The following is a 24938-nucleotide window of genomic DNA, read 5'->3' as shown; positions in this document are numbered from 1 at the left end:
CTAATTTCTGTATAAGTCTAATTACATGAAACAGAAGTTGGTGTATTGATTTTTTACTTTGCTTTTCTGTTTTGAGTGTCATTGCAACTACTGTATTGTAAAGGATGGAAAATAATTGCATATGTTAAAAAAATATGAAAAAAAATAAATATAATTTATTATGAAAAAAAAATAAATAAATAAATAAACTAAAAAAAGAGAAAGATGGAGGAAGTAACAAATATCTTTAAAGTCAAAATTATGAATTGAAAATAAAAGAAAAATTTAGATAATAATATATTCAATAAATATACATATCAATAAATTAGACATCTACCAAGTTGAATCAAGGAAAATACATAAATGATATCAAATGAGAACATAGCTAGAAGAAATAAGAGAATATTAATATGGAATTGTCATGTTCCATTGTATGATAATAAATTGGAAAATTTCAATGAGATGGCTGGCTTTGGAAAACACAAATGACCCAAATTTACTCATGAAGTAAAAATTTTGAGTACATCAATAAATGAGAAAGAAGCTATTAAATATATGTTCAAAATTATTTCCAAGAATGTCTCTCAAGCTAGACAACTTGCCAGGGAGTTCTTTGAAAAAAAGAGATAATCACAATGTTACAAAAATGGTTTCCATTTTCTTATAAAAAGTATCATTAAAACTAAATTTTCATTTTGATATGTGTAACTCTACTTCAAGAACTTAGAAAAATAGCTCCATAACAGAAATGTATAGTTAAGTTCCAATTACCAACAAGGATTAAAAAATCCTTATGATAATGTGAATGGCCCAGGTTGAGCAATGCATTGAAAGACTGGCCCAACACAGTCCATTTGAGAGGCTCTGTAATGAGAGCCTATGAACAGAGCCCCAGAGTTCAGACTGCCTGCCTGCGCACAAGGTGTGGTACTCAAGTAGGGACCTTTACTCCTTGTGTTTCAGGTTCCTCATCTACATAGCGCCAGTAATAACTGAACCGACCTCTCAGGGATTTCAGCAGGATTAAGTAAAGTAACATGATAGGAAGCACAGTTTCTGGCACATAATAAGCATTAAATAAATCCTAGTTATTATCATAATGCCAGAAATGCAGATTGTATTATATTAGGAAATCTCTGAATGTAATACACACCAACAGAATAGGTTTTTTAACAGAATGAGTTTTAAAAAAAGATACTTGATAAAAGTCAACAAGCACCCTTGATTGTTTATCATTTAAAAACGGGGGGGGGAACCCCACTTTATTAACATAGTGAAAATTCTTAACCTCTCAGGAAACATTTCACTTAATGGTTAAATAGTTGAACAGAAGATTTGATTTAGTATATTGTTTAACATGGTAAAAATAAGGAACATATTTTTACTATTGAAACAAAGAGAAATATTGGGGGGGTTTTTTGCATAAGGAAGTGTTATCTCCTGGGAAGATAAGGATGGATGACTGAGGAACAAGGAAAATGGGCTGAGATACATTTAGAAACAAAATAATTCAAATACACTGTTGAGTATAAAATGAATATGCACAGCAAACTCTCTGGGACCATTAAAGAGATTCTGGGGACTGCCCAGTCTGTGGGCTGCAGTGTTGATGGCCGCCACTCTCATGACATCATAGGTGACATCAATAGTGCTGTGGTGGAATGCCCAGCTAGTTAAGAACTACAAAGGAAAATATTTTAATAAAGGATCATTTTGACAACCAGTGGAAGAAATAATAAAATAAAATAAAATAAAATAATATGCAAAATGGAAAACTCTCCAGAAAACAAAAAGGAACCATCTAGAAAACAGCACATGAGAAAAGGAAGACTCCACTCACCTCGGGGAGTAATAAACCAAACACATCTAAGTGACCCTAACAAGAAATAAACTCTCCCTATACTGTGACAAATAAGCAAACTAAATAAAATCGCAAAACATTAATGAGAGACATAGAGTCTTTGGATAAATGGAGAAATGCCATATTCCTAGAGGAGAAAACAGTATTTTGAAAAGATCTGTGTTTCCAAATCAATTTACATACCAGTAAAATCGTAATTTGATTCTGGAGGGAATGGAATACAATGGTTCTTGTGTTTAATTAGAATAATAAACAGAAATGAGTAGCCTTTTCCTTTTTTCTGTTAAACAAGGAATAATGAGGAAAGAACAACAGATATTATAACACATAAATGTACATAAATTAAATGTTACTACAAACATAGAATAGCAATACCGATCAATGAAACACCTTAGAACCAAACCCAGTATTTTATAAAATATTGATAAGTGATGAGAGAAACATCAAAACGCAGTGGAAGTAGTAATTAATTATTCCATAAATAATACTGAAAACTTTGTTATCTAATTAGAAAAAGAATTCTTAGTCCTTAGAGCATATCTAATCTCACACTGATTTGAAATTACATGCAAAAAACTGAACAACAAAATTGTATTTGTCTTCTCGGTAGGTAGGGATCAAAGCACCAAAATAGTGAAAGAGCAATAAAAGAAATTAGCTCAAAATGGAATGTTTCATACAATTACATATATAAAAAATTAAAACTTATCCACATCAGACCAAAAATTAAAAAGTAAACAAAAAACTGGACAAGCACGTATAGCAAAGATAAAAGGTTCAATATCCTAACAATATAAAGAGCTCTCAGAGATCAATATAGAACATTATAAATTATCTAAAAAACAAATGATCAGGAGACATTAAGAGGCAAGCAGGGAATCCATCAACAAAGGGAAATACAGATTACTAATAAGCATGCAAAAAATTTCTAAGAGGAACAAAGAAGTGAATATTAAAATGAAGCATATTTGCCTGTATATTAATAAAGATTTTTAAAAGATTAAAATAAGTTTGGGGAACCGGGTGGCTCAGTCAATTAAGCATCCAACCCCTTTTCGGCTTAGGTCATGATCTCACGGTTCTTGGGATTGATCCCCATGTCAGGCTCACAGCACAGAGCCTGCTTGGGATTTTCTCTCTCCCTTTCTGTATGCCCCACCCCTGCTACTGCATGTTCTCTCTCTTTCTCTCTGAAATTAAATAAATAAACATTTAAAAAAGATAAAAGATATAAGGGCGCATGAGTGGCTCAGTTGGTGAAGATCTGACTTTTGGTTTCAGCTCAGGTCACGACCTCACAGTTCGTGAGTTTGAGCCCCACATTGGGCTCCACAGGGCAGTGTGGAGCCTGCTTGGGATTCTTATTGTTCTCTCTCATTCTCTCTCTCTCTCTCTCTCTCTCTCAAAGTAAATAGATAAACTTAAAACATAAAGATTAAAATAAGTTCTGGTAAATATTTGGACAGTCGTTCTCACGTACAGCAGACAGACATATAGAATTGTTTTAAGCTTTCTGGGTAACAGTTTGGCAATATGCATCAAGAAGTAATAAAAATATGTATATCCTTCAATCAGTTTTTCCACTCTTAGGAGTTTCTTTCAAGGGATTAAGCAGAAAGACAGGCAGAGTTTTATTCACGAGCTTTCATTGCAGCATTGTCTGTAGCAGGAAAAAGAACTCCTTAAATTTCTAACAATACAGACATGGTTATGTAAATTACAGTGCAGGGTATTATAGAATATTGTTCAGGCATAAAAATGTTTCTGAAAGATATTTGATGGCATGGCCAAAAGCATTCAGTATGCCTTCAGTTATATTCTAAAAACTGAGTGTGCATAGAAAAATGTATTGTATAAAAATACTCCACAATGTGATTAGAGGTTGTTACTCAAATGTGGGATGGTAATGAATTTTACTTTGTTTCCTAATATTTTCCAACTTATCTACAATGAGCACATTGTTACTCCATACTTACAGAAAATATGAAATCTTCCCCTAAAAGAAGAACTTAGGTAACCCTGCTGCAGGGATGTAGGGTTTTGTCCGTTTGCTTGTTTAATCAGAGAAGTCTTTTTGAATAATACTCACCCACGGCCTCTGCAATCATGAAAATGAAGCAAATTCCCGAAGCAGCACAGAGTTTCCACTTGGCGTAGACTTGCTCGTTTGCTCTGTTCTCTGTGGCCTTGGAGTTGCTGTGGCAGTGATAGATGGCTCCCGAGTCCAGCTCCTCTGGCTTCTCTCCAGGACATTGATTTTTGTTCAAGGGTTTCTGCTGGAGTTCCACCCTGTGGATGAGTTTGACAGAAGAAGTTGAACATGGTTGCAGACAAATACCTCACTGACAGCCCTACCCATCCTCAGTACTGATAGGAGGACATTTGCTAACTAGGTAGGAAGTTACAGTTCACGGCTCCTATGAGAAATATCATGTAAGGAACAAGCAAGAAATTTCCTTCTGAAGTCTCAGCTACCAAAAGTTTTGCTTCTTCGTTCAGCTGAGCTATTCCAGGAATCATTAAGAGATGTGAAAGGAGCAGGAGAAATGCAGCAGGTATATATTGATACATTTCCTTACAAATTACTCCACTTTGAAAAGAATTCGGACCCTATGTTACAAATTTTAAGAAGGGGGGTATGCAGAGCAATGTTAGATATGTGCATATGAGCCAGTCTGGTGATTCAAATACTATCATATGCCAAAACACTTCCCTTCTTCTCCACACCAACACTACTAATAGGTCATAGCACTTTCTCCTGCTGAGTCCCTGTGGACCCCCAGAATCCTTCTTAACAGAGCTTTGCAGACACTCTCTGCCAATCTATCAAAGCTGTATTGGGAGTTGAACCTACTTATAGTTCCTAAAGCAGGCAGTATATATCAGTTCTTCTCAAATATAAAGCATTATTTACAGCCTGGAATAGATTTCTAGAATTTCATAGATGGAAAGATTATAGATAACATTTAGTCAATCCCATAGTTTCTTTTATTTAATATAATTTATTGTCAAGTTGGCTAACATAAAGTGTGTTCTTGCTTTTTGGATAGATTCCTGTGGTTGATCGCTATATACAACACCCAGTGCTCATCCCAACAAGTGCCATCCTCAGTGTCTATCACCCATTTTCCACTCTCCCCCCCATCCACCCATACAGTTCTCTGTATTTAAGAGTCCTCTATGGCTTGCCTCCCTCCCTCTCTGTTTGTAACTATTTTTCACCCTTACTTTCCCCCATGGTCTTCTATTAAGTTTCTCAAGACTCACATATGAGTGAAAACATGTAATACCTGTCCTTCTCTGACTGACTTATTTCACTCAGCACAATACCTTCGAGTTCCATCCAAGTTGCTACAAATGGCATTCTTTCTCATTGCCAAGTAGTATTCCATTGTATATATAAACCACATTTTCTTGATCTATTCACCATTTGATGGACATTTAGGCTCTTTCCATAATTTGGCTATTGTTGAAAGCACTGCGATGAACATTGGGGTACATGTGCCCCTATGCATCAGCACTCCTGTAGCCCTTGAATAAATTCCTAGTAGTGCTATTGCTGGGTCATAGGGTAGTTCTATTTTTAATTTTTTGAGGAACCTCCACACTTTTTTCCAGAGTGGCTGCACCAGTTTTCATTCCCACCAACAGTGCAAGAGGGTTCCTGCTTCCCCACATCCTCGCCAGCATCTATAATTTCCTGAGTTGCTCATTTTAGCCACTCTGACCAGTGTGAGGTGATATCTCAGTGTGGTTTTGATTTGTAGTTTCTTAGCAGCAGTAATTAAGGTTCAGAGAGGTTAAGTAATGGCCTGAGGCCAAATAACCAGCAAACAGCAGAACTGGGATTTTGATGATGTTAATAGCGGTCAGAATTTTGAACAGTTCCAAACAATCTCCTTTGTTAGAATAGGAACCATTTGGCAATAGGCACATAGAATATTTTTATCTATGAATCTTTGCCTTCATAATGTGGTACATACCCTGATAATAATAAAAAGAAAAAACATACCATGTAGCAGCATGCATCACCAATGACCATCAACTCAAAGGAACATGAGAACTAAAAAGAAAGCATGATAGAGGTTTCTTTTCCTTTGTGCTGGGAAGGCAACATAACCAAGACAGGGTCACCGATTATTCTGGCACTGTTCATATGACCACTGACTTGCTGAGCCATATGAAGCTTTGCTATATTTTATACTTTTTATGAATCTAAGCCAGGTGGTGACCAGGAGAAAGAACTTATTCTGGAGCAGTGCAGAAGGTAGACTGAGGCAGGAATCCCACTAGGGGCACAGCCCTCTGGACAATGCCACAGGAAGAAAAGTACAAAACACTTGGCCAATTTCTACTTTTGAACCCTGCTTTGTTGTCTTAGACTCTGGGATTAACCAGTATGGATTTACTCTGAGCTGAGATTGCTCCTTGAAGTACTAAGCAGGAGATCGAAGGTGGGCTTTAGAAGGTCCATTGAAATTGGATGTAGTGTGTTCATATGTGTGTGTGTGTGTGTGTGTGTGTGTGTGTGTGTGTGTGTGTGTGTGTTTTGGGGGGGGGAGAGGATGCAAGATTCTAGTCTTCTCTGGGCTCCTAAAAGGGTCCATAATCCTCCCCAAACTTGAAAGCCAAAATTAAAATAAATCTCTCATCACCTTATTAGAGCAAAGTGGTCTGGGTACCTATAGATGCAGAATAGGCTCTTGATCTCAAAAATAGTGTGAAGTCTAAGAAGAATTTTAAAAAGGTTCTAAAAAAACAAATGCTATGGTGCATCAAAGAATTAATTGTGAATAAATTACCATAGATTCCCACAAATTCAAAGATAGTTGAAGCTCAGAAGAATAGGAACAGTAGACCAGAGTAAAGAAATTTACTGTAGCATCAAAGAAAAATAAAGGGGCGGGGGGGAGAAACAGAGAAATATTCCAAAGTTTTCTTGCAATAGCCTACAACTTTGAGTTCATTTCTTGAAATATGAATTAGAAAATGGAGCTTTGTTCTGTAATCTTGGGGAAGCTTTTCTTTTTCTTTTGTATTTTATTTTTACTTGATGATAGAAGTTAAACCCCTTTGTCTCTATGTCTCTACAATAGAGCTGGTAATACTTTTCAGCCTCTTATTTCATATGTTGACTGCATAAAATCGCTTCCATTTTGTACTTTCACATCACTTCTCCCACGATCCTCCAGTTACTATGACTTAGAAGAGGAGATGAAAGCTTAGGTCCCACCATGCATTCCCCACACTTCACGTATTGATTCATTCAACAGATATGTGCTGCATGCCTGGTCAGAGATGCTAATCCACAGTCAGAGATGCTAATGACACCATAGTCTTGGAGACTAAGCTCCTGACCTAAGAAGTTTATATCTTAGCATAGGGATACAAACTGTACACCAGCTGATAGTTTCAGAGGCTGTGTGGTATGATGGGCAGTGGCTGGGGTGAGGGAAGGTGGGGCTACTTTAAATAGAGTGGTAACGGGGAGGCACCTCTGCAGAGATACCATCACAGTGAATTCAAGGGTAACTGGCTGTAAACCTACATGGAATAGAAACATCACAAGTAGAGAGTGTTACTGGTGCAAGGGCACAAAGGCAATAAAGAGATTGTCTTGTTCAAAAACTTGCCTTGACAGAAGGGGAACTACATACGTGGCCACTGTGGTGTGAAGAAAGAGTAGCATTGGATGACATCAGAGAAGTAGGCAGATGTTAGCTCATGCAGAACTCTTCAAGCCATTAAAAAGGATTTGCTTTTCTTCAAATTCTACAGGGAGGAAGGTGGGAAGTTTTGAGGAGGGAAGTAACATTAGGTTGTTCACATTTTTAAAATGATCCCTTTGAGTGATGCTTAAGGCTTGAGGATAAAGAAGCAAAACATGAGGCCATGTTTGACTGAGGCAGAGATGCTGACGATTTGGACCAGTGCGGTGACAGAGTAAATGGGAACAAGTAGCCATATTTGAAGGATATTTGGGAGGTAGATTCCATAGGACATTCTAAACAATAGCATTAGTTAAGGGGGAATGAGGAGAGGGAGGTGCTGGAGGATGGCTGATGGATTTCTGGTTACAGCAGCTGGCATAAGGGCATGCTGGTTTCGGAGATGGGCTGAGTGGCTGGCCACACAGCAAGGGGGCTGAGAATTTGGGGTCTGACATCCCATTGCTAAGTTGACTCCCAGCTTTACCACTCACTAATTTTATGACTGTAAGAAAATGACTTAACCTCTCTGTGCCTCAATTTCCTCACTGCAAAATATAGATAATAACACCTCTCTTACAGGGCAGCTGTGAGACTTTAACTAATTCATATAAATGCTTCAGAGTGTGTTTGAAATGAGGTAAATGCACAAAAAAATGTGAATTTTTAAGTTAGTCTACCATTTTCACAAACCACATTACATGATTATCACTGTTCTTCAGAAAGAATAAAGTGAGTTTTACCGTGAAATAGCTTTTAGACTAAGCATTTTTATAACAGAGCTTGAATAAACTAAAGCAAACTTTTCTCTTGTTTCCTCTTTTCCCACATCTATCATTCTAGATTCTACTCCAATGACAATAAAGCATACAAATCATCACTTTTGTATTAATCGACCCTGGGAGTTGACCCTCTAATCCTAAGGAGAGGATAAATGTCCAAGAAGGAGAAAACATTTATAAATCCCTTAGCTGTTCCTGGTCTGTCTTCCCTTATCAACCACTTTGCTCTGTCTGCACTAGAAAGAATCCTAAGTATTCAGTGCCTGGGCCCTTGTCTTGAACACAGTAAATATCAGTACATATTTGCTGAGATTATACTTAATTCAATGTTTGTGAAATATATGAGTGATGTGAAGAAGTGTTTGGAGGAGAGAGAGCTAGAGGGCGTGGGGAATAGAAATGTTTGCAGAATCAAATGTAATTTCTTGTCCCAGAACAGGAATTCAATTACCCTCTCCTTTCTGAAACAGTTTTATTAAGGTATAATTCATACATCACACATATGACTCACTTAATGTATACAATGTAATGGGTTTTAGCATATTTGCAGAGTTGTACGACCATCACCATAATAACTTAGAACATTTCCATCATCCCAAAAAGAAACCTTGTACCTATTAGCAGTAATTCCCCAATACCCCAGTCTCCTTACATATGACCCCAACCTGGGCAACCACTAATTTGCTTTCTGCCTCCATAAATTTGCCTATTCTGGACATTTCATATAAATAGATTCATACAACATGTGGTTTCTATGAATGACTTATTTCACTTAGCATAATGTTTTCAAGGTTTATCCAGGTTTTAGCAACTATCAATATATCAGCACTTTATTGCTTTTTATTTTCAAATAATACTCCATTGTATGGATATGCAACATTTCTTTAATCATCTGATGGGTATCTAGGTGGTTTTTATTTGGGGTTTTTATTTTATTCATTATAATGAATAATACTGCTGTAAAAATTTGTATACAGGCTTTTGTGGAAGTGTGATTTCATTTTGTTGAATAAATACCTAGCAACAGAATTCCTGGGTCATAAGGAAACTCTATGTTTAACATTATGTAGAAATTGCCAGAATTTTTTTCAAAGCTCTATGCAATTATACATTCCCACACTTAATATTTGAGAGCTCCCATTTCTCTATATCCTTGGCAATACTTGTTTTTGGTTTTTTGATTATAGCCATCCTAGTGGGTATGAATTGCTATCTCATTGTGGTCTTGACTTGCATTTCCCTGATGGCTAATGATGTTGAACTTTATTACATATTTGTGTATTTTCTTGGAAAAATGTCTATCCAAAGTCTATTTTTAAATTGGCCAATTTATCTTTTTATTATTGAGTTATAATTGTCCTTTATATATTCTGATACATGTCCCTTATCACAAACATAATTTGTAAATATTTCCTCTCAATCTGTGGCTTGTATTTTCATTCTTTTCACTGTATTGTTTGCAGATTAAAATAATTTAATTTTGATGCTCTGTAATGTATCTGTTTTTTTAAATGACTTGGGTGCCATATTAAGAAACCATAGCCTAACCCAAGGTCATAAGGTTTTATGTCTGTGTTTTCTTTTAGGAATTTTATAGTTTTAGCTCTTACATTTAGCTGAGTACTATTTGTTGTAGCGTTAAATTAACTTTTGAAATCAGGAAGTTATTTCAATTTTTTTTCAAGTGTGTTTCACTTTTTCTAGGCCCCTTTTGTTTCTATTGAATTGTGGGATTAACTTTTTTCAGAAGGCAGCTGAGATTTCAGTACTGATTGCACTGAACCTCTACATTACTTTGGAGAATATTACCATCTTAAAATTGTCTTTAAGTACATAAACATGGGGTATCTTTTCATTGACCTAATAAAGATCTAAATCTTCTTTAATTTCAGTGTTTTGTTATTTTCAGTGTATAAGTTTTGTACTTCATAAAATTTTTTCCTAAGTATTTTATTCTTTATCATGCTATTGTAAATTGAATTGTTTTCTTAATTGTATTTTCAGATTAATCATTGCTACCATATGAAAATACAATTTATTATTTGGATATTTATCTTGCTACCTAAAGCTTTACTGAAACTATTCATTAGCTCTAAAGATTTTTAGTGGATCTTTTAGGATTTTTATATACTAGTTGGTGTTGTCTGCACATGGTATTAAGTTTTATGTCTTCCTTTCCAAGCTGGATACCTTTTATTTTCATTTTCATTTCTGTCTCGCCTGTTTGCCCTGGCTAGCACACTCAGTAAACTGGTGAGTAGAAATGGTGACAATGGGCATCCTTGTCTTGTTCCTGATATTAGGGGAAAGCTTTCAGGCCTTTACCACTAAGAATAATGTTAGCTTCAGATTTTCCACAGATGCTTTTTATCAAGTTGAAGAAGTTCCCTTCTATTCCTTGTTTGGTGAACATCACCAGAATGAAAGGTTATCAAATGTCATTGAATGCTTTTTCTGCATCTAATAAGATAATCAGATGGTGGTTTTTTTCCTTTATTCTATTAATATGGTGTATTATTTTGATTATATTTTAAATGTTAAGCCAAGAATGCATTACTGGGATAAATCTGACTTTGCCAGGGTTTATTATATTTTTTATATCTTGCTGTGTTCAGTTTGTTAGTATTGGGTGGAAGGATTTTTGAATCTATATTTGTAAGGTATATTGACCCATAGTTTTATTTTCTTGTGATAACTTCTTGTTTTGCTAAAAGTGAAATATTGAAATATAGAATGAATTGGAAAATGTTCATTCTTTTTTTATTTGTTGGAAGACTTGGTGAAGAATTGGTATTGATTCTACTTCTTATGTTTGGTAAAAACCACCAGTGAAGATAGCTGCGTTTGGGATTTTCCTTGCATAAAATTTCCTTATTACTAATTCATTCTTTTCATTTATTATAGATCCACACAGATTTTCTATTTTCTCTTGAATTAGTTTGGTGGTTTGAGTTTGTATCTTTGTATAAATTTTCCATTTCATCTAATATTATATACATTTTATGCAATTTATATCAGTTAAGAGAAGAAAGACGACTAAATACCCTATCATTTATAATTACTTTTACTAGTTGGTGTTTGTGTGTTGATTCAAGTTAATGTCTGGTGTCTTATTTTCAGCTTGAAAATTTTTCTTTACTGAAATGTGAGTCTACTAGCAAAGACATTTCTGTTTTTATTCACCTGAGAATGTCTTCATTTCACCTTCATTTTAGAAGATAGTTTTGCTGGATATAAGATGATTGGTTGACAATTAGCCCTTGTGGTCATTTTCTTTTAGTCCTTTCTTTTAGCCCTTTAGATATGTCATTCCACCACCTTCCAGCTCCTTTGTTTCTGCTAGAAGTCAGCTGTTAATCTCACTGAGATGCTCTTGAACATGATGAATCTTTCTTTTCCTCTCTTGCTGCTTTCAAGATTTTCTCTTTGTGCTTTGCTTTCAGTATTTTCACTATTATATGTCAGAGTAGATCCACTTTTCCTTAATTCTTCTTAGAGTCTGTTGACCATTGTGGCTGTGTGGATTAATATTGCACCAAATTGTGAGACATTCCAGCCATTATTTCTTTAAATATTTTTCACCTCCTTTTTTTTCCTCTTCTTCTGGTACTCCCATTAGGCTTATGTTAGGACATTTAGTGATTTGCCACATTTCACTAAGGTTCTGTTACTTTTCCTTCCTTATTTTTTCTCCCTGTTCTTTATATTGCACATCTATTGATCTATCCTCAAGTTCACTGATTCTTCTGCCAGCTCATATCTACAGCAGAGCCCTTTTGACAATTTTTTATTATATTTACTGTCCTTTTTTAAAATATAATGTATTGTCAAGTTAGCCAACATACAGCGTATAAAGTATGCTTCTGGCTTCAGGAATAGATTCCCATGATTCATCACTCACTTACAACACCTAGTGCTCATCCCAACAAGTGCTCTCCTCAGTGCCAGCCACCCATTTTCCCCACCCTTCTCCCTCCTTCATCAACCCCCAGTTTGTTCTCTGTGTTTAAGAGTCTCTTATAGTTTGCCTCTCTCTGTTTGAAACTATTTTTCCCTTCCCTTTCCCCATGGTCTTCTCAAATTCCACATATGAGTGAAAACATATGATATCTGTCTTTCTCTGACTGACTGATTTTATTTAGCATAATACACTCTATCCACATTGTTTCAAATGGCAAGATTTTATTCTTCCTCATTGCTAAGTAGTATTCTATTGTCTACATATACCACATCTCCTTTATCCATTCATCAATTGATGGACATTTGGGCTCAATCCATAATTTGGCTATTGTTGATAGTGCTGCCTTTTCAACTTCAGAATTTCCATTTGGTTCTTTTCCTTTTTTATATAATTTCTATCTCTTTATTGACATTCTCTTTGATGAAACATTGTATCATACCTCTCTTTAATTCTTTAAATATGATTTCATTTAGTTCTTTAATCATATTTATAATGACTGCTCTGAAATCTTTGAATGCTAAGTCCAATATCTGGGCCCTTTCAAAGGCAGTTTCTATTACCTGCTCTTCTTTGGATTATTCTTCACTATTTCTTTGCAGGCATTATAATATTTTGCCTAAAATTAGATGTTTTATATAATACATTATAGAAGTTCTGGATATTGATATCCCAGGGCCTGTTGCTGCTTTTTACTTGTTTGCTTTTTTATTTGTTTAGGAATGACTTGTCTAATTAAGTGGAATCTATTTCCTTTGATGTCCCCTACATGTACAGCTTCTATTATCATTTGCAAGAGGTTACAGCCTTAGGCATACACAGTCATCTTTAACTCCTACCCACCAATGCCAGTCCAAGGATGCCATCTTCTTTAATCATGTTTGCTGTGACTATCTCTTTCCATTGTCTCACTGTTAAAATTCTGGATGCTCTACCTAAATGAGTATCATATCTAACAATTGACCTATTTAATAATTTATTGATTAGTGTTTTCAACAATGCCCTGAGGCATAAATCACTCCACAATCCAATCCAACTAAAGCTGGACCATGTGTTAGTCTGCTTAAACTGCTATAACAAAATAACACAGACTGGGTAGCTTAAACAACATAAATTTATTTTCTCATGGTCTGGAAGTCAATGATTAAAGTTTCTGGCAAAATTCAGCTTCTGGCAAATGCTCTCTTCCTAGTCCATAGATAGCTGCCTTGCTACATCCACATGGTGGAAAGAGAGAGAGAGATCTCTGGTGTCTTTTCCTCTTTTATAAGGACAGCAGTTCTACCATATCAGGGCTCCATCTTAATGACTTGATTTAATCTAATCGCGTTTTAAAGCTACTATCTCCAGGATAATCACATGGGAGTTTAGGCTTAAACATATGAATTTGGGGGATGGAAGGAGACAAAAACATTCAATTCATAGCATTCTCCTTCATGGAGGTGGGGGGATATTTGAGGCCATAAGAAGGAGAGTGAAGACAAACCAAAAGCTGACACCAAGCTCCCAGACATGTGGGCAAACCATCTTGGATCTGGTGTCTGGTTCAAACCCTAGCAGAATGTAGCCCCATGAGCAAACCTCATATAGAGCCTTGAGGAAATCCTGACCCACAGAACTATGAATAATAAAATGATTGTTAAGGAAATCGAGGTCCATGTGATGTCAGGAGGAAATAGATTAAGGATTCAGGAGGGCACAAGATGAAATTGTGTGTGCAAATGTAGAGGAGGAAGCAGACGCTAAATTCACAAACAGGAGGTGTGTGTGGATCCAGATCCCAACTCTATCATAATCAGATATCTGACTTTAAGAAAGGCACTTTTTCTCTTTGGCATTCAGGTTCCTAACTGATAAAATCAGGGATCAGGATAAATCATCTCTCCCAGGTTTAACTGCTTTTATATGAAAAGAAAATTAAAATGAGTTTGACCATATCCTGAAAACCATACCCATTTAGGAAGTGAAAAAGTATAAATAGTTGGTTTTATTTATGTAACAGTGTGTTAATGATATATTTTAATGAGAAGGGAAATAGTATTATTTTAATAACATAGAGATGCTTTATTAATAGTGTCCATAATGCTAACAATTGGTTGTCTAAAATTTCTGCCTGACCTAACATGAGGTTTTGTTATTTATGGTCTTAATAAATCACATATAATATTATTTTCTAGGAAAAATAATTTTTATAATGTGAGATAATAGATGTGCTAGAATCTATCCTATACTAAAGCAAAATTATAAATGTCCTATAAAAAATCCCTTTACTGTTCAAATATTTGATGCTATCAAGCACAGTGTTACTACTCTTTAGAATATTAATTTGGTTCCACAAAACAAATAAAAACATTACACATAGTATTAATGGGTATGTATTCTCTTAAGCTCTGCTCCTAACACGAATTCATTTCAAATTTCCATTCATTCATCTATATGTAATGAGCATGTTTCTCTTTGCTCTTCATTCAGATTGAACTCCCCAAACAGATCAAACCCTTATTTTTATATGTCTCTGCTTTTTTCCAAGCAATTATCTCAGTCTGGAAATATCCCCTAACCTTATTTTCTCTTTCTCTTTCTTTCTTTTTGGTTTTTTTTTTTGTTGTTGTTGTTTCAAATGTTTGTTTAAATTCTAGCTGGTTAGCAAATACTGTAACACTGGTTTTAGGCATAGCATTTAGTGATTCATCACATACATATAACACTCAATGCTCATCACAAGTGCCCTCTTTAATACCCATCACCCATGAAGCCCATTCCCCACCCACCTTCCCTCTAACCCTCAGTTTGTTCTCTATAGTTAAGAGTCTCTTATGATTTCCCTCCCGCTCTCTTAACCCCATTTTCTATGTGGAGTTTTCCTATCCTCACTCTCTAACTCCTTTTCATTTTTCAGTTCTTACTCTAGCACTTCTGAACAGCTTTCTCTGACCCCTGAAGTCTAGCTAATATCTTTTCTTTGAGATATTCTCATTAAACACTACCAGAATGACACTTCTGTGATGTTTTGTAATTGCCTTTTCCCTATATGCATTCCACATTGGACTCAAAATTTCAAGAGGACAGAAATCTGAGAGTAGGATTATTTTCTTCCTGTTGTATATCCAGGTGCATTTAATCAATAGTAGTTTAATAAGGGGAAAATGAATGAATAATCTGCATGTAATACTGTGGAGATATTAAATGGAACTAAAACTACATAGAACATTAAATTCAGCTACATTTATTATAGTTGTATACATTTGATTGTTATTTTTTGATGAAGAAAATAATTAATTTAAAGATCAATATAATCACAATTCTGTCACATAGTTTAAAAGCTTTAACTTTTTTCTAAAATATAATTTAATAAAATTTACCTAGAGCTTTAAAAATGGAAATAACTGAGGAGAAGAAAGGTAAACACATTAGATTGGATATGCCTATTTTCTGGAAGATAAACTACAGATGAAAAATATATAAATAAAAGGTATCCTTTGTACACTTAGGATATTTAAGGAATTAAGTCCTGAATTCTTCAGGATTTGAATTATACCAGTCAGTAGTTTACCAAATTTTACAAAATGCCTCTGAGTTGCACAGCAGAAGTTTCCAATTTTGAAGCAGTAGCACCTAAGGGTTTCTTAAATAGTCAAGACAGAAAACCGTGAAGGAGAAACAGATGTCTGTTACCTGTCTAGGGTGAAGGCATACATCTTAGTGGCTTTGTCATTCACAAGATAAGTTCTTTCAAGAAACTCCATGGTGGCCAGGATGAGAGCTTCTGCTCTTTGTTGTTGTGACTGCTTCTGTTTACCTCGCTGTCCAGTTTGGGAAGCAAAGCAGCATTACAATCATTCACATACTTTCCAAATTAAAAATAAAAAGGCTTCCAGGATTTAGAATAACAAGCCTCCTACATCAATGTTCTTGGTAGGTCTGCTAAAATTACAGTCTCCTTGGACTATCAGCTGGTCTCATTCTCTCACCCACAGAAACTCTTCTTATGGAGACCTGTGGGTAGAATCAGGTGAAGCGTGTGTGTGTGTGTGTCTGTGTGTGTGTGTGCGCGCACGCACGCTTCCCACACTGATTCCATTGTGCTTCCTCAGAGGTAGAAGAGCTCAAAGGTTTCCTGCTAATTGCTGATGTAGGGATTTGGTCTTCAGAACACACCTGGGTGAACTGCTGTCACCTTTCTGTGCACTAGTCTCATGTTTTCCCTTCTTTCCTTTCCTTTTTTGAGAGGGACCTCTCCCTCTCAACCTAAAAGCATTTCTCCTAAGATTTAGTTCTAAGATGACCTGTAAGCAGCTGTCAGGATTTACTTCTCCTCTCCTAGGACCATTTTGGGATTTTACTACTGAAGGGACGACATGGGTCATTAGTTACTGAAGTCTGTAATCTGAAACAGTTCCTGGTGCAGCAGCTTTGAAGCCCTTTTGACAGGCAGGAAAAGGGCAGACTCAGCTTCTAAATAAATAACAGCCCTCTATCATACCTACAAGAATTGCAATGATCTGTATTCTCCGTGGCCAGGGTATCCTCCGCTGAGAATAAAAGACTCACTCAAGGAAGCTCTATCAGGTAAACAATGACAACTCAGGAACGGCATCTTCTGAGTTAATCCTAAGAGAACTTCAACCCCCCAGACTTCTAGGAATTCACATTTTATTTCATTATAAAGCACTTTTCTTCCCAAGTAAGAGAAGTGACTGTAGCCCAAGGACAACATCCCTTTGTGATAGCATTTGTGTGGAAGCCAAAGGACATCTAACACAAGTACACATGCATGTAAGGGGTGGGGGCGAGTGCAGACTAAAGAAAAGGGCATGAATCTCCAAGCACCAAGTCCTCATTTCCTTCTCCTTCTGTCAGTACTCACTTTCTAGTAAGAAAACTCAGAGTGGCGTAGCCGTGGAATAGCCCAGTTGCCCAATATCTTGGGTACTTGCGCACTGCACCAAGCAAAATCTGCCACAGCGGCCTAATAAAATAAAGATTGTCTCCAAAGAAGAATAGGGGATTCAATGGCAGGTGCAGTAGCAGGGAGCAGAGAGTCATCCCTGGCTGACGGTGAGAACATCAGGTCTTCTATCACATCCTCAGTGAAGAGGCACATCTTTAAGACTTCAAACAGTCTCCTCCATAACGTAACTTCTAAGGTCTTTTCATATGACTCCATTGCCTAACCCATCATTAACTTGGTTCTGACAGTTGGAAAACCAGAGAAATGGCTGGAGGAGGCCATTTTTCCTTGCAGGAGAAATTCCCTGACTAGGGTTAGTAGCATAATCCAAAGTATTTCTTTTTCATATATCTTTACTCTTAACTTTACAAAGTAATAGGATGCAAAGTAGGAAACCAGAAAAGAATGACTAATCCATCTGTGCGACACGTTGCCACACTTTGCACCTTGAATCATTTGTGGGTTGTTTCCTGCACAGATGAGAGAAACAGAATTCAAGTGAATGAATGTCCAAAGTGAAGAAACCACTTAAAATTAGGCTAATATTCATTAAGGATAAGTGCAAGGAAGAGAAAATAAGCAATATTCAAATACAGGAAAAAGAATATAGATGCACAGACATATTTACACCTGTTGGTGATTCTGTGAGCCCAGAGATGCTCTCTAAGTTGTTTGTGGGAGGCAAGAATTGGGCGAGGATATATAAGAAGGGCAGGGTAGAACTGGTACCGGGTAGGGAAAGGTGGAGATGAGAAAAGAGGGAATGGGGACCCAAGCAAAGAAGAACAAGGAAAAAATTACATTCTGTGATCTCTGTTCTTTACTTATAATTGAAATATATAAAATTGCCATTTTTATAGACCTACTACAGGTTAACATCAGCAATTTCATATGATATACTTAAATATATGTGCATACATAAACACACCTATAAAATGTATAAGTGTGCATATGTGATACATTTAAAAACAAAAAATGAATATGCATATTTTAGAGTATTAAGAAACTATGTTCATCAAATATTTGTGAATTTCCAAGTGCTACCCTTGAAAATAACTACTCTCCTGTAAACCAAAACGTCTGGTGTAAGTAGCACAAGAGTGGCAAAGAGTGGATTACAGCAAATAAAACTTTTATGTTAAATAAAAGTAAGTTTTCACTGCTGTAAATTTAGATGTAAATTCTGACAAAGAATTGCCTGCATGTCACATTGTGTGAAATATTCACCTGTTGATAAATTTGTCATCTTATAAACTCATTTGAACTACACCGTTATCACTTCCCCCAGTATTCTGTCAGCACAATGTTTATTTATAAAGAATTTCCTGTCCTCTCTGACTAACCTTTGGCCCACTTTGGCATGCACTGCCCATCAGGGACCAATGGCCCTAATCAGGCTCACAAAAGTCACAAAATTTGTATTTGAAAAGCAACACGGATCAAAAAATAATCCTTTCTCGTGGTGACAGTTTTGGTGGGCATGATGCTACTTTTTCCAGTTTCCTAGGCAACCAGCTTCCAAACCATTCTGAATTACAGGTTGTCCTCTCCGCCCACTCACCATCACAAGCTTGTAGCAACGAAGGGGCAAAATGCAATTTATAGCAGTTACCTCTGGGAATAAATATTCTGTCAGCTACAGGAACATCACTGACATGACCAAGGAACTGGTTCAGCTTCCCAGCGCTAGCTGCTGTTGGCAACAATTTCTTAATAGGATTTTACAAATAGTAGCTAATACTTGTGCAAAAATAATCTACACATGTGTCTTATGCTCATTTGATATTTTACTTGCAGAAAGGGTATATTTATGTAAAACCACCATGATCATCCCTAGACACTAAAGTACTGAGTTCTCAGAGTGCCTGGGTGGCTTAGTCGATTGAGCATCCAACCTCGGTTCAGGTCATGATCTCACAGTTCATGAGTTCACGCCCCCTGTTGGGCTCTGTGCTGACAGCTCAGAGCCTGGAGTCTGCTTAGGATTCTGTGTCTCCCTCTCCCTTTGCCCCTCCCCAGCTTGCATTCTTTCTCTCTCTCCCTCTCTCTCTCTCTGTCTCTGTCTCAAAAATAAATAAGCATTAAAGAAAAAATTTTTTAATAAATAAAGTACTGAGTTCTTGAGATTTGCATTCCCAAAATTTCAACTCATATTTCAGAAACACTTCATATTGCCATTCTTCACATGTAACTGTCTTTTAAAAAGAGACATGAAGTGTGCTTGTTTTAAAATAATGCGGATTTTAATTCTGTTTGGCTTGTTCTTGTTTGTGTGGAAAGACAAAATAGTAAAGTGGTTTAATGCATGGGCTTTCAAATCAGATTGTCCTAGTTTCAGTTCCTGCTTTGACCACTTCCATACATGTGTAACCTTGAACGAGTTACCTGGCCTCTGTGGTTTTCAGTTTTTCATCTGTAAAATGGTGTACTAATGGAGTCCCTCTTTACAGAGCGCTTATGAAGAGTAAAAGAGATAATGTGTATAAGAGTTCTTAGCATAGTACCTGGCATATAACCAGTGTTCTATAGAAGTGAGTTGCTATGGATTTGACCATCTCTAAGTAAAATGTCTTGGCTGTCCCTGAAAAACTGGCCCTGGTCTTAGCAGAAGGCTAAGAATTGCCCACAAACATAGGAAATCAAGGAAGTAGAAGTTATTGCAAAGAAACCTGAGGACTTGAACCTGTTGTCAACTCTATGATTTTGGCCAAATCCCTCAAACTCTCTAGGCTCAATGTTCTCAAATAATCTATGATTTATAAATTCTCAAATAGATTCATGCCCCCCTCATTCTACCCACTTAGCAGTCGAGTGCAATTCAGAATGTGTCCTCTATAAAGAGGACACAACAGAAAGGAAATGAGAACTCAATCAGTGTAATCACTAATCACCTGCTGAAGATTCTGGACTTCTGTATTCCTAACACAGAAAATTATTTCTAAAGCTTGGTAGCATTTCCTTAGCAAGGTGGTTTTATGGTTTTTACTACAATGTGGGTTTTTCAAAAGTTCCATCCAGGAATGAGAAAACAGATACACTGAAAATTTAATTGGATTGTATTTTAAAGAACATTGTGAAAATTTCATTTTAATATAAAGTAAATATGTATAAAACACAAACCATTTCCTTATATTTCATACTTTATGTGAGAATGGACTGAAAGCCATCTGAGTTTTTATTTTCTTCTTGATAAATTGGGACTATATAACTCTTTCGCCCCTTTTCTTTTTAAAAAATATTGAGCTATAGAAATGTTTCAGTGAAAATGCAATTTGTATTTGTTGAAAAAAAGAAAAACTTGATAAAATATTGATACTAAAACAATAAAAGAAATACTTTATCAAGCCTGATAGATGAAAATAAATTATACAAAAATAAACTAGCACTGTTTTGGTAAGAAGGAGTATTGGGACTAAGTGGTTAAAATGTTTATAAAATATATATTTTTTATTAGCTCCTTTTACAAGCAGTCTTCAGTCTTAAACTAATTAACCCTTAAATGCACTCTCCGAAATAGATATGGTTTATTTTGTCTTGCAAACTCCAAAGTAGTTGTCTGCTGGCTTCACATTCTCACAACTGCATATGTCTCTCTTTTTCTTTTTATTTACTTTGGCAAGGAAGAGAGGCTTCTAATGACCCAAGCCTTGATTTTAGGGCATCAGAAGAAGAAAGGCGTAAGCAAGAACAAGAAAGGTAAAATCACGATTATTGCCATCGATGCAGAAAAAGCATTTGACAAAACACAACACCTATTTATGGTTAAAATTTCTGCAAAAAGCAGAGATGGAGGGAATGTATCTCAACATCATAATGGCCATGTATAATAAGTCTGTTAATTATAAAAAGCTGGAAGCTGTTCCTCTAAGATCAGGAGCAAGACAAGGATGCTCACTCTGCCACTTTTATTCAGCATAATACTGGAAGTCCTAGCCAGAGCAATCAGGCAAGCAAAAAGAAATAAAAGGCATTTGAATTGTAAAGGAAGAAGTAAAACTGTCACTATTTGCAGAGAACATGATATTATATATAGAAAATTCTAAAGACCCCAGCAAAAAACTAATAAACACATTTGGCAAAGTTGAAAATTCAGAATCAGTACCAAAAAATCTGTTGTATTCCTATATAGCAATAATGAACTACCAGAAAAATAAATTTAAAAAAACAATCCCATTTACAATTGCATCGACAAAAATAAAATACCTCAGAATAAATTAACCTAGAAGGTGAGAGACCGATATATTGAAAACTACAAGATATTAATGAAATAAAATGGAGACACAAATAAATGAAAAAAAATTCCATGCTCATGGATTAGAAGAATTAATATTGCTAAAATGTCCATACTACCCAGCAAATCTATTCAACGTAATCCTTATCAAAATCCAATGGCATTTTTCACAGAAATAGAATAAAAACTCCTAAAATTTGTATAGAACCACCAAAAATTCCAGGTCGCTAAAGCCATTTTGAGAAAGAAGAAAGCCGGAGGCATAACATAATCTAATAGAGATTAGACTCTAATATACATTTCAACTGCATTATAAATCTGTAATAATTTAAAAATGTGATGTTGCATAAAAACAGATACGTAGATGAGTAGAACAGAGTAAAGAGCTCAGAACTAAGCCCACACATAATGGTCAATAAATTTATAACAAAGGAGCCAAGAATATACAATGGAGAGAAGACAATCTCTTCAATAAATGGTGCAGAGAAAACTGGACAGCTACATGCAAAAGACTGAAACTGGACCATTATCTGACTTGATATATAAAATTAACTCAAAATACATTAAAGACTTGAAGAAAAGGCCTGCAACCATAAAACTCCTAGATCTATATTTGCATAGAGCATCCCTAAAACCTAAAGCATTGAATTCCTGAATTAAACAAGAGAGAGAGAGAGAGCTTCTTGTCATTGTCTGGAACGCTACCATTTAATTTTTGTAACTACCATTTACTTTCCTTTAGTGAAAGGCCTTCAGGGGCCTTTCGTCTTATGAGAAGGATTTTCGCACAAGTCCCCAGATGAATGCCAAGAGAGCAAAGACATAGCTCATCTCCTCTGAATCTCGAAGTCTGGATTTATTTGACTTGAGGCTGACAAGATTGCCTCTCAGGAGATCTTCCAGAAGACAAGACAAAAGCCATCCGGAAGCCTTCCCCTGAAAGCCATTGCTTTTCACATCAAACCCAAAACGCATCAAGGGACGGCAGGTGGTTTTTCTGCTTGGAAGCACAACCACAAGACACTGCTAACGAATTCATCTCTTATTTGGGTATTAGCGAATTTGCATCCAGTGAGTCAACATTTTCAGATGCTGCTAATCCAATTGTAGCAGGTCTCTCCACCACTATCGGGAGATGTGTTCTTTGAATTTGCATCGAGTGCACACAAGTGAGGTATCATAATACCTTTTGCAATCCTAAATTCTCGACTCTATCACCTGGATATTGGTCAGGGAGCAGGTGATGGGAGCCTGCATTTCCCTCACAGTCAGCTAACTCCAAAAGAGAATAAAAATATGTATTTAATTGTAACAGGGAAATACATAACACATTGTTGAAAAATATTGTATTTTATAAAAGCTATTTTAAGCTTTAAGTACCTAGGGTACTATTCCCCTTTACCCTTCTGAATTTAAAACTAAGATTTTTCTCTCGGTCTGCAACAGAATTGTGATAATTCATCATTTGCAGAATAAAAGTTTCATTTTAAACATTATTAATGCCCAGATTAAACTGCTGCAAAACTGAATATCCAAGGCACAATGACATGTAACAAAAATCAGCATGACAAAACCCTATGAACAGTTTTTGATAGAAGTTGGTTAGTTAGAGTGGGGTTTGGCATAACCTGCACTTCCTAGTCACAAGTCAGTTTCCAAGGAAGCTGGTAAGTAATGTCAGATGCCCCTTGGCCATTCTCTACTGAAGGAAGCAGAAGGAGAAATCGATTCTATGATTAATGTAACATCCCAATGAATACTAATTCTTCATTACTCCAGAATCATCATTATTATGGACGCTTCTGTCAGCAAATGAAGAATAGTTCTTTTTCATCTGCTTTCTACCACATAGCCATTTCTACCTTAACTTATTAATAGAGACCAACCCCCAACTGAAGTGTACTGATTAGTCCTAAGATTTGAGCTGTTAGATTCATTGTCTGTTCATATAAATCCTTTCCACTGTTGACTGGCAAGATCATAGGCCTTCGAGTGTACCCCTCTAACCCCCATGATCATTCACTACTAATTCAAAGTCTTTGCTGGGTAGAAGTGATTATTTATTTCTACCCAAAGGTTTAGACAATATGGTATACTTCTACACATTAAACTCTTCTGTGAGGGTATTTCTCCTCTGAACTATCATATTTGACACCTGAGTCCAGCCCAGCCCCCCATTCTAACAGATGCTATTCAATAGACCATGCTATCATGCTGAATGCACCTAGTAGTGAACTTGGGGACTGCAAGATCTAAGTCTGTTCCTTTTACTGATTTTTCAGTATGTCAATCAATAAATAAGTTTGCTTCTTTCTGCCCCAATTTCCTAACCAGAAAACTTTGAATGACAATACTGAGCCACTTCAGAACACTCTTGTGAGTAAAAATAATCCTCTTCCTCATACAAAACTAACAAAACAATTTCCAAGTATTTAACATTATTAGATACTCACATTAAAATTTGAGAAGTTATTTATGGATAAAATAAAAAAAATGTACCAGATGGTAAATACCACGTAAATAAAATTTAAACATTCTTAGTTTAAAAAGTGAAATATATACACAGCAAAATAAGTTTAAGATTCAAAAAGATAGGCAATGGACAATTTTTCCTCCACCTAAGATTGCTGGCTAAGATCCAGGGAATAAATCAGTTTTAAGAATAAACTGAATATCTTTGTGGAATCCTTTGTGCATTTACAGATACACACACACACACACACATACTTTTCCTTTTGCAGTCCAACTCAATGTATATTTTAAAAATAAAGGCCTGTCAACACTTAATTACGTTCATGTCATTTTAAATTATTAATAGACTATTTGCAACAACAGTGTTAGGTTTACAGAAAAATTAAGTGGAAGGTACAGAAATTTTCCACATACCCCATGTCTCCACACATACATAGCCTCCTCCATTATTAACAACAGACTCTAGATTGGTACATTTGTTACAACAAATGAACCTACATCAATACAACATTATCATCCAAATTCCATAGTTTATATTAGGGTTCACTCTTGGTGCTGTACATTCCAAGGTTTGGACAAATGTATAATGACATGTACCTGCCATTATAGAGTCATGCACAGTAGTTTTGCTGCCCTGAAATTCACTCATACACACTTTCTTAAGCCACATTTGTTCGGTTTTTATGAGGCTGCTGTTTGGTGAATGTTAAAGTAGCATTGATAATGAAGCTATTTTCTTTCCTTTTGCTTTTGCTGGGAGACTCCCAGACCTGTCCTCTACCTACTGAACCACTAAGATTTGATGGCTGTGGCCACTGTTCCATGACTCCCTCATGAGCACATAGAATTCCACATCCACCTCATGACTTGTTTATTAGCAAACTGAACAGACTGAAATTCACAGAATTCGCTTTCATTGGAAAAAATGAAGAAGAAAGCAAGAAGCTCTAGGAGAGAATTAAGCTCCGTTGCTCAACCCAGCACTTGGTGCATCAA

The 24938-nt window shown here is 36.0% G+C and overlaps 1 protein-coding gene across 1 annotated transcript in view; it reads right to left on the bottom strand.

The window, feature by feature from the left end:
- SLC30A8 (solute carrier family 30 member 8) overlaps positions 1-16403 on the bottom strand; it is a 39029-nt gene extending 22626 nt beyond the window's left edge. Inside the window, exons 1-2 of the mRNA XM_029923573.1 lie at positions 15964-16403; positions 3930-4129 (exon numbers count right to left, since the gene is read on the bottom strand). Coding sequence (XP_029779433.1) covers positions 3930-4129; positions 15964-16034 — 271 coding nt within the window. The 5' untranslated portion in view covers positions 16035-16403. The remainder of the gene's footprint in view (positions 1-3929; positions 4130-15963) is intronic.
- Positions 16404-24938: the final 8535 nt, after the last annotated feature.

This window comes from Suricata suricatta, chromosome 15 (genome assembly GCF_006229205.1).
Source record: "Suricata suricatta isolate VVHF042 chromosome 15, meerkat_22Aug2017_6uvM2_HiC, whole genome shotgun sequence".
Lineage (NCBI taxonomy): Eukaryota > Metazoa > Chordata > Mammalia > Carnivora > Herpestidae > Suricata > Suricata suricatta.
The sequence above is the reverse complement of the archived record's forward strand: the minus strand, read 5'-3'. Positions and strand labels throughout refer to the sequence as shown.